The sequence below is a fragment of the Sebastes fasciatus genome, chromosome 24 (assembly GCF_043250625.1).
Source record: "Sebastes fasciatus isolate fSebFas1 chromosome 24, fSebFas1.pri, whole genome shotgun sequence".
Lineage (NCBI taxonomy): Eukaryota > Metazoa > Chordata > Actinopteri > Perciformes > Sebastidae > Sebastes > Sebastes fasciatus.
In genome coordinates this window covers 12,581,217-12,601,320 of record NC_133818.1, presented here as the reverse complement: position 1 = coordinate 12,601,320, position 20,104 = coordinate 12,581,217, and the positions used below count along the sequence as shown (strand labels likewise).

Genomic DNA, 20,104 nt, shown 5'->3' with positions numbered 1-20,104 from the left:
GCTGTGCTGCAGCACCTCTTTACACCCTGTCTGAAAACGCTGTTTGACATCCCCATGTTACGGAAGAGAAGGCGGGACTTCTGTTACAACCCGGCTCTTAGGTTGCAACAAAAATGGGAGTGGAGACGAGGTAAATGCAAAAAGTAACAAAGTTTATTACAAAACACTAATTCATGAATAAATGTAAAGATCAGTATCAGTAATCAGTGGTGTAGGAGTGCATGGATGCGTGTGTGTGTGGGTGCATGGAGAAAAAGAGGAAGAATAGCCGCGCCGCGATGTCCACACAAATGGAGTGATGTCCTCATGTCCCCGCCTCAACCAGAGCCTGCAAGAAACAAAGAGACCAGCGAGCCAACACACACCTAGTGGGGGGGAGGGGTCGTCACACTTCCCCCCATCAAAAAAGGAGTTCCAATAAGAACACCGCAACCGCTATTCACTAAATCAACTACAAAACAATTTACTTTACCCACGATTGATGTTTTTCATTTGTAATATCATTTCTAAACTATAGTTGTAACACTATACTTAAAACTATATCAAAATCCATACTGACCGTTTGTAGTTTATTCCCCAGCAGCCAACCAACCTCCGTCCCGCCCACTCAGCAACTTCGGCGCCTGAAGAAGCATTTAAGGTGACAGAACCTGGACATAGCAGACCAGAGGGGTTAACAATTCAGTCAGACAAATATTTAAGAGCTAGGCGCTCTAGATAAGGCATCGACCACAACATTATCAGAGCCTTTGATGTGGCGAATGTCCAAACAATAAGATTGCAAATACAACATCCATCGCATCAACCTGCGATTTGGGCAATGTACTGAGTGCAAAAAAGTTATGGGATTATGATCTGTGTACGCAACCAGAGGAACACTAGAGCCTACATAAACATCAAAATGCTGTAAGGCCCAGATGAGTGCCAGGGTCTCTTTCTCAATCACCGAGTAGTTCAACTGAAATGAGTTAAACTTTTTTGAGTAGAAACTCACGGGACGATCCACACCACTACCATCCGTCTGGAACAGCACCGCCCTTGCCCCCACATCACTTGCATCCACCTGCAGTTTGAAAGGTTGATCCACGCAAGGAGCACCTCCAGCAGGTAAACACACTTCAACGAGGCATTTCAGGCAGTTCAGGAGCAGTGTTTCTCTCTTTGGCGTGGGCTTTGGGCTTTGTACCTTTGCAGACCTTTGACATGCACAAAAAACTATATAACACACTAAAGTAAAAAGCACAAAAGCATAATAGGTCCCCTTTAAATAATTTTTGCAAAGAAGCATAAATATGTACAAGTGAAAAATGAATAAATTGACTCACTCATCAGTGTCTTTGATTTCTTTTTGTGGTGTCTTGTTCTACTCAGAGTCCCTGTGTGACAGACTGAAGGATTTAAGAAAAGTCAAAGATTAATTTGTGGGTTTTGTCTGAAAAGATCTCAATCAATCATGAGCTTAATAACTGTGAGACAGCAGTATTATAACAAGACAGGTGTTCAGTGCTTCTTGAAGTGAAAAATATAAGTGCCAGTACTCTCTTATTCACATGTCTCACACTAATAAGTTTATAATAAATATAATAAATAATAATAAATACCGGTTCCGATGTTTCCGTGTAAGCAGGGTGATGACGACTGCAGCAACAACAAAAACACAGGCCACAACCACGGACACGATGATCAGAGTGAAATCTGAAAGAAAAGGGAAATTAGTGACACTCATTCATAAAGCAACTACAGATCAAATGGTATTATTGATCTGAGACCACCTAAAGGTAAAATTACAGAAATCCTCACTGTTATTAGATCCAGATTCCTCATCAAAACCTGGAAAATAGAAACAACAGACATGAGCTAAAGAGTATTTATGAATCAGGATGTTTGGAAGTGTTTCTCACCATCATCAGACGACTGTTTGACCTCAGGAATCATCATAGACACCTCTATCTGAGGACCAGAGAGCACTCTCACTGCACATCCAACCTGTGTGCTTTTGCCATGTAGACCAGACAGCCCAGCTGTAGAGGTGACAGTGACTGTGCCGTTGGTGTTGGTGACACTGGTAGAGTTGTAGTGAGGGACAGTCAGTGTTACTGTGGGAGCAGGTCGAGCTGTGGCTGAGCAGGACACAACTGTTGATTCTGTGACGTGAAGAAAGGGTCCATGCAGCTCTGCAAAGATGAAATATTTGAATGTTAAAACATTACAGAGAAGACAGAGAGTTATGGAAATGTCTCTTATAACACAGCAGGTTCTCACCATAGAGCTGCAGGCAGGTTGTAGCAATGAGAGCACCTTCAGAGAAGGTGTTAAACATACAGCGATAGCACCCTTCATCCTCCTCCATCACCCTCCTGATAACTATGGAGGTGTTCTGCAGTCCAGCATCTTTAAACTCCAGCTTACTCTGAAAACCAGCAAGCACTCTTTCACCAAATCGTTCACTGTAAGTAGCCATGTTCTTCCCCCCCTCAGGTAAAATCTTCTGCCATGTGACTTGCAGAACATCTCTAGGTTGCATCAGGTGACAGTATAAGCAGGCTTCGTCTCCTACAGCTGCATCCACAGTGTGCTGGGTTTCTATCAGAGCTGTTAGACCTGCAGGAGATGACAGCTAAACATTGTATTAGGATGTATTTTTCCCTTTGCAAAATATGATATAAATAATGAATAAATGCAAAATCATTAGCCACCCAAACGATGCGTAATTACGCAGCAACAACAGACAATAAACATGCAGGAATCACACAGCTGCGCTTTCAGATTATCAGAATAATAAATGACATAATGGCTAGACCTTTATAACATTGCTGTATCATCTCTTTCTCACCTTTCTGAAAGACTCCCAACACACAAAGGAAATGTAAGACTGCACGGTGCGCCATCCTGATACTGTACTGAATCTACCGCCAAAACTACATAAAGGGAAAGTTTGAATAAAGTCTTCCTCCCTGTAAGGTACATCCAGGCAGCAGACCAATCAGGGAGAAGGAAGGACACCTCAATCAATCAATCATTAACAGACTCCTGTTCAGCTACTCAGTACACTGAACTATGATTCAACAGTTGTGTCTAATATCCTGGAAGATATATAGCTAAATTATTAGTCTATATTTATCCATTAGGTGTTATTAATTCTAAGGTCTAAGGTCTTTCTGACAGGTGAAGAGGAAGATAAAAGGTTTATGTACACAGGTCTCATATATTTTCAAATAATTTATATATTTTGGAGGGAAGATGGACTTTGTTTCTGTGTCCCATGATATATATTTACAGATAATTAAATGGCCCTAGAACTATCCATATTTATACATACACATATATACACACATATAATGTATATACACACATAGATACATACATATAAACACATATACTGTATACATATATATATAAACATATATATATAAATAAATATATATACAAATATACACACACTTATGTTATTATTATATAGTTATATATATACATATAAACACACATATATATACACGCACACACACACAGATACTGTATATATGTAGCGTATTTGAGACACACCACAAAATCACCACAACTTTCTTTGGGGTCTTTTTTTACTGTAGTGCTTTAATGATACAACATAAAATAACAATGTAAAATAAATGCAAAATAAACTAAATATGCTCTGCCTCACATGTCAATGCAATTACAGGGTGAACACAGTGACTCCACGCATGTACACACACAACATTAGAAGAGTAACGACACACACATTAGTTTTATGCAAATCCCACAAGAAACTACATTACCCATAATGCCACGGGCCAGGAGGCGCGACTCTTAAACCAGCGGCGGCACTTCAAACGAACACAGTAGGCAACAATGCGATGCTAACTCTGCAATAACTTTAAAACACCTTGCAGTACAGACTTCCACTTTATACATTAAAACTGTCTTCTATCATTCTTTCAGAATATAGTCACGGTATCGTGAATTAACACTGAAATGACATTTAGAAACGTGATTCTCCGTCAACATAATTGTTTCTGTATCAGGTCCAAACACACACTGACAGACACCTTCTCACATCTCGCATGTACCACAGTTCAACTGAGGGGTTCAACAATGAAAATACCAACATACTTATATGAAAATAAAGGATAGATTATATATTACCCCTTTTGTTTGTGTTGACAACAATCTCACGACATTGTTAAGATTAATCTAGCATAATCATTCAATATTAAATAAAATTGTAAGAGTACTAGAAATCCGTACCCCCCTCTCATCATTGGCAAATGGAATATCCCCTTTTTGAGACAATACCATTTCACACAGTTTAAGGGGAGTTAAAGTTAGCTGGAATACCAAAACACACCATTACATATATAAAACAAACAAAAACATGTAGTGAACAAAAGTTAAATCACTTATAACATTAAAACATCATTGCTTTAATAACCAAACAAGTACAAATTAATATATGGAACGAATCAGAGAATAAATTATTAAAAACACATCAACTAATAGTAACACACATACAGTAGAATCTTTACTACAGTTAATGTGCATCAGAGGTTCATTGAGAAATAAATAACTTGAGAACACAAACATCAAACATTAAAGCGCAAAGAAAAGTGCAACACATTTATATATTATGTCTATTTTGTAATATATTGTGAAGAAATTATCACTACATATGTAGCTAGATATAAATATGCTGGATTTGGAATAAAACAATCACCTGATTGCTTCACACAACTTTCACAATAAATTAATTCATAAGTAGATTTAAACATATTTAAATTTTTAGTACAGGTCACTGATACAGATATATGAGTTTATTATAAGAGTATTCTAAAAAAAAAAGTGCATGTTATTATCAGTAAAACATTTATATCTTCATAGACAGGTCCTGGAGAGTTTCAACATAAAAAGTTAGACAAACTAATTTAGATATGTTGACATTCCTGGATTAAGTAAACCAACTAGTACCATTTCATGTTATTCCAAATCAAGTTTGCTGCAACTAAAAGACATCAAATTTACCAGCTGACAGATGAAAGTCCACAAAGACAAAGTGAGCTCCCTGTGCTCTCTGTGCTACAGGTAATGTGAGACTGGAGCAGGAGAACTGAACTGTTTCCAGTTTCCTGCTGCTGATTTTCAGCCCCTGATCTGTCTGAACAGCCTCAACTCTCCTGCAGTACATGAGTGGAAAGCAGGACCTCTAGTGGTCATGTTGTGCACCTGCTGCTAAAAATATGCAGCAGACATTCAATGCAAACTCTGTTAGTGTTTCAACTCCTACTCTATATTCTTTTATCTTCATATGAAGTTTATATTCTAAGTATAAAGAGCAGCAGCAGAAAATGTATTTAAAAAGTCGTACAAAACAAAGGATGCTTCATCTGGATGCAACAGTGAATTAAAACTATCACCTAAATTATATTTCAAAATCAAAACTACTGATCTGCTGGAATCAATGAACTGGTGTAGACATGTTCTCTGTGTTGTGGTACTAACAGTCTTGTGGGTTATTCTGTGGTACTAATTAGTTGAGTTAAAAAAATGATTTTCTTCTTCCTTTCAGAGATGATGCGTTTGGGTGGTTGCGTTTTTTATTTCTCCCAGTAGACGTCCGTGGCCGCAGCTCGTTCAGTTCTGTCTTTAAAGGTGTTTTGAACATTCAGATAAAAACAAGATATTAGTCAGTTTCCAAATCATTCAGAACAACAGTGATGTGGATAAACATGCAGACTATGAATACACAATGTATCTCAAGTTGGTAGCCTGGTTCACCTCCAACATCTCCCATTTGGATTCCTCCAATTCAGTCTGATTATCAAGCTAGTTGGTAGGTAGGAAAGTGAAGCCCCCAAATAGACAGATGGAACACGGATTAAAGAGGACCTATTGTGTTCATTTTCAGGTGCATACTTGTACTTTAGGTTTCTACTAGAACATGTTTACATATTTTAAAGTTCAAAAAACGCTTTATTTTTCTCATACCGGCTGTGCTGCAGCACCTCGTTCACTCTCTGTCTGAAACGCTCTGTTTGAGCCCCCCCCCCTCCCAAAAAGCCCAGTCTGCTCTGATTGGTCAGCTGGTCCACTCTGTTGTGATTGGTCAACCGAAACAAACTCTTTGGACTTCGCTCTAGTTCCACTCTAGCTTTGTTTGAGGGCGTGCCAAACAAGCCGTTATGCAAACGTGTTACGTGGTGACATCCCCATGTTACGGAAGAGAAGGCGGGACTTCTGTTACAACCCGGCTCTTAGGTTGCAACAAAAATGGGAGTGGAGACGAGGTAAATGCAAAAAGTAACAAAGTTTATTACAAAACACTAATTCATGAATAAATGTAAAGATCAGTAATCAGTGGTGTAGGAGTGCATGGATGCGTGTGTGTGTGGGTGCATGGAGAAAAAGAAGAATAGCCGCGCCGCGATGTCCACACAAATGGAGTGATGTCCTCATGTCCCCGCCTCAACCAGAGCCTGCAAGAAACAAAGAGACCAGCGAGCCAACACACACCTAGTGGGGGGAGGGGTCGTCACACTCCCCCCCATCAAAAAAGGAGTTCCAATAAGAACACCGCAACCGCTATTCACTAAATCAACTACAAAACAATTTACTTTACCTACGATTGATGTTTTTCATTTGTAATATCATTTCTAAACTATAGTTGTAACACTATACTTAAAACTATATCAAAATCCATACTGACCGTTTGTAGTTTATTCCCCAGCAGCCAACCAACCTCCGTCCCGCCCACTCAGCAACTCCGGCGCCTGAAGAAGCATTTAAGGTGACAGAACCTGGACATAGCAGACCAGAGGGGTTAACAATTCAGTCAGACAAATATTTAAGAGCTAGGCGCTCTAGATAAGGCATCGACCACAACATTATCAGAGCCTTTGATGTGGCGAATGTCCAAACAATAAGATTGCAAATACAACATCCATCGCATCAACCTGCGATTTGGGCAATGTACTGAGTGCAAAAAAAGTTATGGGATTATGATCTGTGTACGCAACCAGAGGAACACTAGAGCCTACATAAACATCAAAATGCTGTAAGGCCCAGATGAGTGCCAGGGTCTCTTTCTCAATCACCGAGTAGTTCAACTGAAATGAGTTCAACTTTTTTGAGTAGAAACTCACGGGACGATCCACACCACTACCATCCGTCTGGAACAGCACCGCCCTTGCCCCCACATCACTTGCATCCACCTGCAGTTTGAAAGGTTGATCCACGCAAGGAGCTGCGAGAACAGGAGGTGAACACAAAACAGACTTAACATTGTCAAAAGCCTGCTGACACGAGGCTGACCACACAAATCGAGCTTTTCCTTTCAGCAAATCAGTCAGAGGGGCTACCACAGTCGAAAAGTTTTTACAGAAGCTGCGATAGTACCCGACTAGGCCAAGGAAACGCTGAAGTTCTTTTTTCGTGGTGGGAACTGGATATTTCCAAGATACCTCCAACCTGCATGGCTCTCCAATGTTAACCTGTCGAAAGGGAGAGACAACAGGGACAGGTTCCACAGATACAGCACAAGCACCAGAGTTCATCCGACCCCCGCTATACCCTCTTCCAGCATTAGCTCTGGGACAGTCAGCTTTCCAGTGCCCTCTACCCTTGCAAAAGTTACATACTCTTGAAGAGTCAAAATGCGTCTGACCTCGTGTACAGTGTTCCAACCTACCAAGGCGTGGATGAGGTTTCTCCTCTCGTCTACCCGAGGCCCGATACATACCACCTCCGTCTGGGACCCTGAAGTTGCGTTCACCTCTGTGCGTCAGCACGTAGTCATCAGCCAGGGTGGCGGCCTCAGCAGCAGTCTTCACTTTATACTCACCGATGTAAACTGGGTCTCGCTCACTAAATTGAGGAACTAACCGCAGATTACTGGCAACATCAAATGACGAAGTCGATCTACCAGAGAAGTCAGAGGCACGGCTAGCACCTCCAGCAGGTAAACTCAACCTGTGCTCTATCTCCAGCCTTTTAAGTTCTGCCTCTCTCCTCAGTTTCTCCACTGCCAGCTTCTCCATCTCTGTCTGCAGTAGCAACAGCTCTCTCCTCTGCTCAAAAGTCAAACCTGCATCTCTGCAGCCAGACACATCAACACTGTCCACCTCAGGACCAACAGTATACATTTTACCTCTGAAAATACCCCTATCAGTGAGATTTGCTTTAACAATACCTTTAATGTTGTCCTTCATCCTCTTATCACCAACATCTAAATTAAAATGTTCGGCAATACGGATTAACTGTTCACGTGAGCAGCTGTCCAGCAGCTCCTCCGATGGCGCTCTCAAAAACGCCTCTACACTCGCCATAACTCACTAGCACTCACTTACCTACACGCACAATCCTCTACTGACGCGACAAAAACACACCCGGCACGCTGAGCTCACACAGCCCGCACAGCCGTGACGTCACCGTGCACCGTCCCTCTAACTGCCTGACAGAGAACTAGGTAAACTCCCCCCTAGTCTTCAGGTGCTAGTTGCGGTGGGTATTTATGCACTCTCTACCGCAAACCCGGCGAAGCAACCGGCAACCGGCGACTTCCCCCGCAGCCTCAGCCGTGCTCCCGAGCTGACAGCAGCACTAACCGCGTTCACACCACACTAACACCCCCCTACGAACTCCAAAGGGAGTCCGCACTGAAGCCTAACAGGGACAGAAACACCGGTAACTTACAGTGGCTGGACTTGACTGCTGAACTCACTGCCAAACATCACCAGCACATCAAACCTGGCGAAACTAACAAACAACCAGCGGCTTCACTGAAATGACCACAAACAGCACTTACCCTCGTCAACGCTACTCCCAAACATTTATCTGAGCGCTCATTGACAAAAAACGCTCCTGAAATTGGCAACAGCTGTGTGTCGACGTCACACTACAACCGGTCCCTCTTACTAACTCCGCCCAACAGACCTCTTACTACCTGAGAAACTAGGTCCACCAAAATAGACGAGCCCCCATTTGTTACAACAAAAATGGGAGTGGAGACGAGGTAAATGCAAAAAGTAACAAAGATTATTTACAAAACACTAATTCATGAATAAATGTAAAGATCAGTAATCAGTGGTGTAGGAGTGCATGGATGCGTGTGTGTGGGTGCATGGAGAAAAAGAGGAAGAATAGCCGCGCCGCGATGTCCACAGGAATGGAGTGATGTGCGTGCATGGAGCGAGAGCGTTCTGAATGGCGAAGAGGGTTTTATAGTCAGCGCTACACCGGGCCCAGGTGTAGCTCATCAACCCATCATGTCCTCATGTCCCCGCCTCAACCAGAGCCTGCAAGAAACAAAGAGACCAGTGAGCCAACACACACCTAGTGGTGGGGAGGGGTCGTCACACTTCAACAAGGCGTTTCAGGCAGTTCAGGAGCAGTGTTTTTCTCTTTGGCGTGGGCTTCGGGCTTTGTAACTTTGCAGACCTTTGACATGCACAAAAAACTATATAACACTCTAAAGGAGAGATGAAAAGCACAAAAGCATAATAGGTGCTCTTTAAATAATTTTTGCAAAGAAGCATAAATATGTACAAGTGAAAAATGAATAAATTGACTCACTCATCAGTGTCTTTGATTGCTTTTTGTGGTGTCTTGTTCTACTCAGAGTCCCTGTGTGACCGACTGAAGGATTTAAGAAAAGTCGAAGATTAATTTGTGGGTTTTGTCTGAAAAGATCTCAATCAATCATGAGCATAATAACTGTGAGACAGCGGTATAATAACAAGACAGGTGTTCAGGGCTTCTTGAAGTGAAAAACATAAGTACCAGTTCTCTCTTATTCACATGTCTCACAGTAATAAGTTTATAATTACCGGTTCCAATGTTTCCGTATAAGCAGGGTGGTGACGACTGCAGCAACACAAACACAAACACAGGCCAGAACCACGAACACGATGATCAGAGTGAAATCTGTAAGAAAAGAGGGAAATTATTAGTGACACTCATTCATAAAGCAACTACAGATCAAATGGTATTATTGAACTGAGACCACCTAAAGGTAAAATTATAGAAATCCTCACTGTTATTAGATCCAGATTCCTCATCAAAACCTGGAAGATAAAAACAACAGACATGAGCTATAGAATATTTATGAATCAGGATGTTTGGAAGTGTTTCTCACCATCATCAGACGACTGTTTGACCTCAGGAATCATCATAGACACCTCTATCTGAGGACCAGAGAGCACTCTCACTGCACATCCAACCTGTGTGTTGCCATGGAGACCAGACAGCCCAGCTGTAGTGGTGACAGTGACTGTGCCGTTGGTGTTGGTGACGCTGGTAGAGTTGTAGTGAGGGACAGTCAGTGTTACTGTGGGAGCAGGTCGAGCTGTGGCTGAGCAGGACACACCTGTTGATTCTGTGATGTGAAGAAAGGGTCCATGCAGCTCTGCAAAGATAACATATTTAAATGATAAAACATTACAGAGAAGACAGATAATTAAAGAAATGTCTCTAATAACACAGCAGGTTCTCACCATAGAGCTGCAGGCAGGTTGTAGCAGTGAGAGCACCTTCAGAGAAGGTGTTAAACATACAGCGATAGCACCCTTCATCCTCCTCCATCACCCTCCTGATAACTATGGAGCTGTTCTGCAGTCCAGCATCTCTAAACTCCAGCTTACTCTGAAAACCAGCAAGCACTCTTTCACCAAATCGTTCACTGTAAGTAGCCATGTTCTTCTCCCCCTCTGGTAAAACCTTCTGCCATGTGACTTGCAGAACATCTCTAGGTTGCATCAGGCAACAGTATAAGCAGGCTTCGTCTCCTACAGCTGCATCCACAGTGTGCTGGGTTTCTATCAGAGCTGTTAGACCTGCAGGAGATGACAGCACACATTGTGTTAGGATGTATTTTTCCCTTTGCAAAATATGATATAAATAATAAATTAACCAATGCAAAATTATTAGCCGCCAAAACGATGTGCAACAGACAATAAACATGCAGGAATCACACAGCTGTGCTTTCAGATTATCAGAATAATAAATGACATAATGGCTAGACCTTTATAACATTGCTGTATCATCTCTTTCTCACCTTTCTGAAAGACTCCCAACACACAAAGGACATGTAAGACTGCACGTTGTGCCATCATGATACTGAATCTACCGCTAAAACTACATAAAGTGAAAGTATCTGTAAGTACATCCGGGTCGCGGACCAAGAGCGCGAAGGAAGGACACCTCAACTCCAGCGGTTTATAAATGAATTAAAATGCATGAATGTAGGTCTATCATTGACATGATGAACAGGTGCCACATGCACATTTAAAGAGGTAACTTTCCCAAACAAAACAGGAGGATAAATCCTGCCTACATGTGTGTTGACTCAGCAGAGATCACATTAAATGAGAAAAGTTGATCTACAGGAGAACAGATTAAATATCTGAAAGCAATACAGAATACCTGAGAGCCTTACTGCATTATATTCCATTATATTTTGTCACTTGCCACCTGAATTTTGTGTTTTCCTTTACATAAATAAGATACATATCCACCATAAAAGGATGCAGATGTGCACGAGACATTTTCGCCACAGCTGGTTCAGTCCCAGAGGACAGATGTTATGTTATTTTTTTCACATAATCAAGCCAATTATGTGGATGTAAATCTTTCTCTTGCCACATTTACCATATGAAAATCATAAAACAATCGATTGATAAAACACTATAGTAACACATATAACAACTCAACCCAAAAATAAATATTAAAAAATATTCTAGTCAGGAACACTAAGAAAAATATCAACTGCTTCAGAGATATTTATTAAGAAAAGTAAAACAAGTTTAATATTTTGTGGCAAAGTTACAAGTTAATTAACGCATACATGGATTTAAACTTAAGTCACTGATACAGATATATGAGTTCATGATGAGGGAAGAAAACTACTTTAAAAAAAGCATATATCTACACCATTAAAAGTTAAACAAACTAATTTAGATATGTTGACATTCCTGGATTAAGTAAACCAACTACTATCATTTAAAGTTATTCCAAATCAAGTTTGCTGCAACTAAAAGACATGAAACTTACCAGCTGACAGATGAAAGTCCACAAAGACAAAGTGAGCTCCCTGTGCTTGAGGTGCTCTCTGTGCTACAGGTAATGTGAGACTGGAGCAGGAGAATCCATGCTTCAGAGATTTAACTACGACTGAACTGTTTCCAGTTTCCTGCTGCTGACTTTCAGCCCCTGATCTGTCTGAACAGCCTCAACTCTACTGCAGTACATGAGAGGAAAGCAGGACCTCTAGTGGCCATGTTGTGCAACTGCTGCTAAAAATATACAGCAGACATTCAATGCAAACTCTGTTAGTGTTTCAACTCCTACTCTATATATCTTGATCTTCATATGAAGTTTAATGCAGTTTATAGTCTAAATATGAAAAAAACAAAAAGCAGCAGCAGAAAATGTATATATAAAAACAAAGGATGCTTCATCTGGATGCAACAGTGAATTAAAACTATCACCTAAATTATATTTCAAAATCAAAACTACTGATCTGCTGGAATCAATGAACTGGTGCAGACATGTTCTCTGTGTTGGGGCATTAACAGTCTTGTGGGTTATTCTGTGGTACTAATTAGTTAACTGAGTTAAAAGATAATTTTCTTGCTTTCCCAGGTGATGCTTTTGGGTGGTTGTGGTTTTTATCTTTCTCAGTAGACGTCTGTAGTCGCAGCTCGTTCTCTTCCTTCATTAAAGGTGTTTTGAACCTTCAGATAAAAACAAGATATTAGTCAGTTTCCAAATCATTCAGAACAACAGTGATGTGGATAAACATGCAGACTGTGAATACACAATGTATCGCAAGTTGGTAGCCTGGTTCACCTCCAACATCTCCCATTTGATCAGTGATTCCTCCAATTCAGTCTGATTATCAAACTAGTTACATGCTAGGTAGGTTCAGCCTCCATTTGGTAAAGAGGACCTATTGTGCTCATTTTCAGGTGCATACTTATATTTTAGGTTTTTACTAGAATGTGTTTACATACTTTAAAGTTAAAAAAATGCTTTATTTTTGTCATACCGGATGTGCTGCAGCACCTCTTTTCACCCTCTGTCTGAAACGCTCTGTTTGAGCGTTTCAGGAGCAGTGTTTCTCTCTTTGGCGTGGACTTTGGGCTTTATAACTTTGCAGACATTTTACATGCACAAAAAACTTTATAACACTCTAAAGGAGAGATGAAAAGCACAAAAGCATAATAGGTCCCCTTTAAATCATTTTTGCAAAGAAGCATAAATATGTACGTGTAAGTGAAAAATGAATAAATTGACTCACTCATGAGTGTCTTTGATTGCTTTTTGTGGTGTGTTCTTCTTCTCATAGTCCCTGTGTGACCGACTGAAGAATTTAAGAAAAGTCAAAGATTAATTTGTGGGTTTTGTCTGAAAAGATCTCAATCAATCATGAGCATAATAACAGCAGTATTATAACAAGACAGGTGTTCAGTGCTTCTTAAAGTGAAAAACATAAGTGCCAGTACTCTGTTATTCACATGTCTCACAGTAATAAGTTTATAATTACCAGTTCCAATGGTCCCGTATAAGCAGGGCGGTGACGATTGCAGCAACGCCACAAACACAAGCAAACACAAACACAAACACAAACACAAACACAAACACCGGCCACAACCACGGACACGATGATCAGAGTGAAATCTGTAAGAAAAGAGGGAAATTAGTGACACTCATTCATAAAGCAACTACAGATCAAATGGTGTTATTGATCTGAGACCACCTAAAGGTAAAATTCCAGAAATCCTCACTGTTAATAGATCCAGATTCCAACAGACCTGAACTATAGTGTATTTATGAATCAGGATGTTTGGAAGTGTTTCTCACCATCATCAGACGACTGTTTGACCTCAGGAATCATCATAGACACCTCTATCTGAGGACCAGAGAGCACTCTCACTGCACATCCAACCCGTGTGCTGTTGCCATGGAGACCAGACAGCCCAGCTGTAGTGGTGACAGTGACTGTGCCGTTGGTGTTGGTGACACTGGTAGAGTTGTAGTGAGGGACAGTCAGTGTTACTGTGGGAGCAGGTCGACCTGTGGCTGAGCAGGACACAACTGTTGATTCACTGAAATGAAGAAAGGGTCCATGCAGCTCTGCAAAGATAAAATATTGAAATGTTAAAACATTGCAGAGACGACAGAGAGTGATATAAATGTCTCTAATAACACAGCAGATTCTCACCATAGAGCTGCAGGCAGGTTGTAGCATTGAGAGCACCTTCAGAGAAGGTGTTAAACAAACAACGATAGCACCCTTCATCCTCCTCCATCACCCTCCTGATAACTATTGAGGTGTTTTGCAGTCCATTATATCTAAACTCCATTTTATCTGTAAAGTCAGGATTCACTCTTTGACCGTAGATTCTGTGGTAATAAGCAAGGTTCTTCTCTCCCTCAGGTAAAATCTTCAGCCATGTGACTTGCAGAACATCTCTGGATTGCATCAGGTGACAGTATAAGCAAGCTTCGTCTCCTACAGCTGCCACCACAGTGTGCTGGGTTTCTATCAGAGCTGTTAGACCTGCAGGAGACACAACTCATATAAATTATTATAAGATACACCATAGAAATCAATTCAAGACATGTTTAAAATGTGATCAGAAATCTGTCTGTATTATAACTACGCACACCCATTAGACACTGAATGTATGTACAGTATGTAGTAGTCTATTGTTATGATGACCCCAGTTAGGTCCACTCATTGCCACACCATGTTCTTTAAATATTCAGTTTTCTCTTTAATCTGACTTAATTTACTTTGTTTAAATATAGCTAATATATTTTGTTAAACTTTCAAAATGATAAAATATGAATTAACCAATGCAAAAGTATTAACAAAGCGTAATGAAGCAGTTGCCATAAATAATAAACATACTGTAGTCACACAGCTACACTTGCAGTTACTTACAGAACTTACATAATAAAGACATGTAGTGAACATAAATTATAACATTAAAACATCATTGCTTTATTAACCAAACAAATATAAATTAATATGTGTAACGAATCAGAGAATAAATGATTAAAAACACATCAACTATACTACTATGATATAAATAATGAATTAACCAATGCAAAATCATTAGCCACCGAAACGATGCGTAATTACGCAGCAACATCAGACTAAACATGCAGGAATCACACAGCTGTGCTTTCAGATTAAGACAAACAAATGACATAATGGCTAGACCTTTATAACATTGCTGTATCATCTCTTTCTCACCTTTCTGAAAGACTCCCAACACACAAAGGAAATGTAAGACTGCACGGTGCGCCATCCTGATACTGTTTTGAATCTACCGCCAAAACTACAGAAAGTGAAAGTATCTGTACAACCAGGCCGTGGACCAATCAGGGAGAAGGAAGGACACTTCATCTCAATGAATCATTACCAGACTGCTGTTCAGCAACTCAGTACACTGAACTAATGATTCAAATCAACAGTTGTCTAATATCATGGCAGAGGATGATAATTACAACCACAGGCTATGAGCTATTAAAGTCCAGGTTTATAAATGAATTAAAATGCATGAATGTAGGTCTATCATTGACATGATGAACAGGTGCCACATGCACATTTAAAGAGGTTACTTTCCCAATCAAAACAGGAGGGATAAATCCTGCCTACATGTGTGTTGACTCAGCAGAGATCACATTAAATGAGAAAAGTTGATCTACAGGAGAACAGATTAAATATCTGAAAGCACTACAGAATACCTGAGAGCCTTACTGCATTATATTCCATTATATTTTGTCACTTGCCACCTGAATTTTGTGTTTTCCTTTACATAAATAAGATACATATCCACCATAAAAGGATGCAGATGTGCACGAGACATTTTCGCCACAGCTGGTTCAGTCCCAGAGGACAGATGTTATGTTATTTATTCTCATAATCATGTCAATTATGTGGATGTAAATCTTTCTCTTGCAACGTTTAACACATGAAAGTCATAAAACAATTAATTGATAAAACATTATAGTAACACATATAACAACTCAACCCAAAAATAAGTATTAAAAAATATTCTACAGTCAGGAACACTAAGAAAAATATCAACTGCTTCAGAAATATTTATTAAAAAAATAGAACAAGTTTAATATTTTGTGGCAAAGTTACAAGTCAATTAACGCATACATGGATTTAAACTTAAATCACTGATACAGGTATATGAGTTCATGATGAGGGAACAAAACTACTATAAAAAAAAGCATATCTTCACCATTAAAAGTTATAAAAAATAATTTAGATATGTTGACATTCCTGGATTAAGTAAACCAACTACTACCATTTCAAGTTATTCCAAATCAAGTATGCTGCAACTAAAAGACATCAAACTTACCAGCTGACAGATGAAAGTCCACAAAGACAAAGTGAGCTCCCTGTGCTTGAGGTGCTCTCTGTGCTACAGGTAATGTGAGACTGGAGCAGGAGAATCCATGCTTCAGAGATTTAACTACGACTGAACTGTTTCCAGTTTCCTGCTGCTGACTTTCAGCCCCTGATCTGTCTGAACAGCCTCAACTCTACTGCAGTACATGAGAGGAAAGCAGGACCTCTAGTGGCCATGTTGTGCACCTGCTGCTAAAAATATGCAGCAGACATTCAATGCAAACTCTGTTAAAAAACAAAAAGCAGAAGCAGAAAATGTATGTATATAAAGACGTACAAAACAAAGGATTCTTCATCTGGATGCAACAGTGAATTAAAACTATCACCTAAATTATATTTCAAGATCAAAACTACTGATCTGCTGGAATCAATGAACTGGTGCAGACATGTTCTCTGTGTTGGGGCATTAACAGTCTTATGGGTTATTCTGTGGTACTAATTAGTTAACTGAGTTGAAAGATAACTTTCTTCCTTTCAGAGATGATGGTTTTGGGTGGTTACGGTTTTTATCTTTCTCAGTAGACGTCTGTAGCCGCAGCTCGTTCTCTTCCTTCTTTAAAGGTGTTTTGAACCTTCAGATAAAAAACAAGATATTAGTGAGTTTCCAAATCATTCAGAACAACAGTGATGTGGATAAACATGCAGACTGTGAATACACAATGTATCGTAAGTTGGTAGCCTGGTTCACCTCCAACATCTCCCATTTGATCAGTGATTCCTCCAATTCAGTCTGATTATCAAGCTAGTTGGTAGGTAGGAAAGTGAAGCCCCCAAATAGACAGAGTGAAGACGGATTAAAGAGGACCTATTGTGCTCAGTTTCAGGTGCATACTGTATTTTGGGTTTCTACTAGTACATGTTTACATATTTTAAAGTTAAAAAAACTCTTTATTTTTCTCATACCGGCTGTGATGCAGCACCTCTTTTCACCCTCTGTCTGAAACGCTCTGTTTGAGCTCCCACCCTCCCAAAAAGCCCAGTCTGCTCTGATTGGTCAGCTGGTCCACTCTGTTGTGATTGGTCAACCGGACCAAACTCTTCAGAATCTGCTCCAGCTCCGTATTAACTTGCTTTGTTTGAGGGCGTGCCAAACTAGCAGTTATGCAAACGTGTTACTTAGTGACATCACCACGTTACAGAAGAAAAGTTGGGGCTTCAAACAAGGTGTTTCAGGCAGCTCAGGAGCAGAGTTTCTCTCTTTGGCGTGGACTTTGGGCTTTATAACTTTGCAGATATTTTACATGCACAAAAAACTATATAACACACTAAAGTAAAAAGCACAAAAGCATAATAGGTCCTCTTTAAATCATTTTTGCAAAGAAGTGAAAAATGAATAAATTGACTCACTCATGAGTGTCTTTGATTAATTGTTGTGGTGTCTTGTTCTCCTCAGAGTCCCTGTCTGACCGACTGAAGGATTTAAGAAAAGTCAAAGATTAATTTGTGGGTTTTGTCTGAAAAGATCTCAATCAATCATGAGCATAATAACTGTGAGACAGCGATATTATAACAAGACAGGTGTTCAGTGCTTCTTAAAGTGAAAAACATAGGTGCCAGTACTCTCTTATTCACATGTTTCACAGTAATAAGGTTATAATTACCGGTTCCGATGTTTCCGTATAAGCAGGGCGATGACGACTGCAGCAACAACACAAACATAGGCCACAACCACGGACAACACGATGATCATGTTGGTGAAATCTGAAAGAAAAGAGGGAAATTAGTGACACTCATTCATAAAGCAACTACAGATCAAATGGTGTTATCGATCTGAGACCACCTAAAGGTAAAATTATAGAAATCCTCACTGTTATTAGATCCAGATTCCGCATCAAAACCTGGAAAATAAAAACAACAGACATGAGCTATAGTGTATTTATGAATCAGGATGTTTGGAAGTGTTTCTCACCATCATCAGACGACTGTTTGACCTCAGGAATCATCATAGACACCTCTATCTGAGGACCAGAGAGCACTCTCACTGCACATCCAACCTGTGTGCTTTTGCCATGGAGACCAGACAGCCCAGCTGTAGTGGTGACAGTGACTGTGCCGTTGGTGTTGGTGACGCTGGTAGAGTTGTAGTGAGGGACAGTCAGTGTTACTGTGGGAGCAGGTCGAGCTGTGGCTGAGCAGGACACAACTGTTGATTCTGTGACGTGAAGAAAGGGTCCATGCAGCTCTGCAAAGATAACATATGATAAAACATTACAAAGAAGACAGAGTTATAGATATGTCTCTAATAAGACAACAGGTTCTCACCATAGAGCTTCAGGCAGGTTGTAGCAATGAGAGCACCTTCAGAGAAGGTGTTAAACATACAGCGATAGCATCCTTCATCCTCCTCCCTCACCCTCCTGATAACTATGGAGCTGTTCTGCAGTCCAGCATATCTAAACTCCAGTTTACTTTGAAAACCAGCATTCACTCTTTCACCAAATCGTTCACTGTAAGTAGCCATGTTCTTCCCCCCCTCAGGTAAAATCTTCTGCCATGTGACTTGCAGAACATCTCTAGGTTGCATCAGGCAACAGTTCAAGCAGGCTTCCTCTCCTACAGCTGCCTCCACAGTGTGCTGGGTTTCTATCAGAGCTGTTAGACCTGCAGGAGATGACAGCTAAACATTGTATTAGGATGTATTTTTCCCTTTGCAAAATATGATATAAATAATGAATAAATGCAAAATCATTAGCCGCCAAAACGATGCGTAATTACGCAGCAACAACAGACAATAAACATGCAGGAATCACACAGCTGCGCTTTCAGATTATCAGAATAATAAATGACATAATGTCTAGACCTTTATAACATTGCTGTATCATCTCTTTCTCACCTTTCTGAAAGACTCCCAACACACAAAGGAAATGTATAACTGCACGTTGCGCCATCCTGATACTGTACTGAATCTACCGCCAAAACTACATAAAGGGAAAGTTTGAATAAAGTCTTCCTCCCTGTAAGGTACATCCAGGCAGCAGACCAATCAGGGAGAAGGAAGGACACCTCAATCAATCAATCATTAACAGACTGCTGTTCAGCTACTCATTACACTGAACTAATGATTCAACAGTTGTGTTTAATATCATGGCAGAGATGTGGCTAAATTATTAGGCTATATTTATCCATTAGGTGTTATTAATTCTAAGGTCTCAGGTCTTTCTGACAGGTGAAGAGGAAGATAAAAGGTTTATGTACACTAGTCTCATATATTTTCACATAATTTATATATTTTGGAGGGAAGATGGACTTTGTTTCTGTGTCCCATGATGTATATTTACAGATAATTAAATGGTCCTAGAACTATCCATATGTATACATACACATACTGTATATATACACACACATGTGTGTATATACACATATATGCACACACACACACACACATATATACTGTATGTGTGTATGTACATATATATGTTTGTATATGTATATATATGTATACATATATATATATATACTGTATACTGTATATACATATCAACACATATACTGTATACATACATATAAACACATATATACACCCACACTCACACACATATACATATATACTGTATATATAAAACAAACAAAACATGTAGTGAACATAAGTGAAATCACTTATAACATTAAAACATCATTGCTTTAATAACCAATCAAGTACAAATTAATATATGGAACGAATCAGAGAATAAATGAAAACACATCAAC

General features: G+C 39.9%; 4 protein-coding genes across 4 annotated transcripts; all 4 read right to left on the bottom strand.

Moving 5' to 3' along the window:
- Positions 1 to 131: 131 nt before the first annotated feature.
- On the bottom strand, positions 132 to 2,928 carry LOC141763052 (OX-2 membrane glycoprotein-like). The gene is made up of 6 exons (XM_074627298.1): positions 2,834 to 2,928; positions 2,263 to 2,601; positions 1,902 to 2,174; positions 1,602 to 1,695; positions 1,326 to 1,388; positions 132 to 1,196 (listed from the first exon to the last, which is right to left on the bottom strand). Exons 1-5 carry the CDS (start codon positions 2,886 to 2,888, stop codon positions 1,364 to 1,366), a joined length of 786 nt encoding a protein of 261 aa, XP_074483399.1. The 5' UTR covers positions 2,889 to 2,928; the 3' UTR covers positions 132 to 1,196; positions 1,326 to 1,363.
- Positions 2,929 to 7,473: 4,545 nt separating this feature from the next.
- On the bottom strand, positions 7,474 to 11,093 carry LOC141763323 (uncharacterized). The gene is made up of 6 exons (XM_074627893.1): positions 11,039 to 11,093; positions 10,479 to 10,817; positions 10,121 to 10,390; positions 9,813 to 9,909; positions 7,676 to 8,079; positions 7,474 to 7,478 (listed from the first exon to the last, which is right to left on the bottom strand). The coding sequence occupies exons 1-6, from the start codon at positions 11,091 to 11,093 to the stop codon at positions 7,474 to 7,476; spliced, it is 1,170 nt and encodes a 389-aa protein (XP_074483994.1).
- Positions 11,094 to 13,819: 2,726 nt separating this feature from the next.
- On the bottom strand, positions 13,820 to 15,302 carry LOC141763322 (OX-2 membrane glycoprotein-like). Its single transcript, XM_074627891.1, has 3 exons — positions 15,248 to 15,302; positions 14,207 to 14,545; positions 13,820 to 14,118 (listed from the first exon to the last, which is right to left on the bottom strand). The coding sequence occupies exons 1-3, from the start codon at positions 15,300 to 15,302 to the stop codon at positions 13,820 to 13,822; spliced, it is 693 nt and encodes a 230-aa protein (XP_074483992.1).
- Positions 15,303 to 16,856: 1,554 nt separating this feature from the next.
- LOC141763321 (uncharacterized) lies at positions 16,857 to 19,305 on the bottom strand. The gene is made up of 6 exons (XM_074627890.1): positions 19,251 to 19,305; positions 18,680 to 19,018; positions 18,327 to 18,599; positions 18,019 to 18,118; positions 17,765 to 17,827; positions 16,857 to 16,989 (listed from the first exon to the last, which is right to left on the bottom strand). The coding sequence occupies exons 1-6, from the start codon at positions 19,303 to 19,305 to the stop codon at positions 16,857 to 16,859; spliced, it is 963 nt and encodes a 320-aa protein (XP_074483991.1).
- Positions 19,306 to 20,104: the final 799 nt, after the last annotated feature.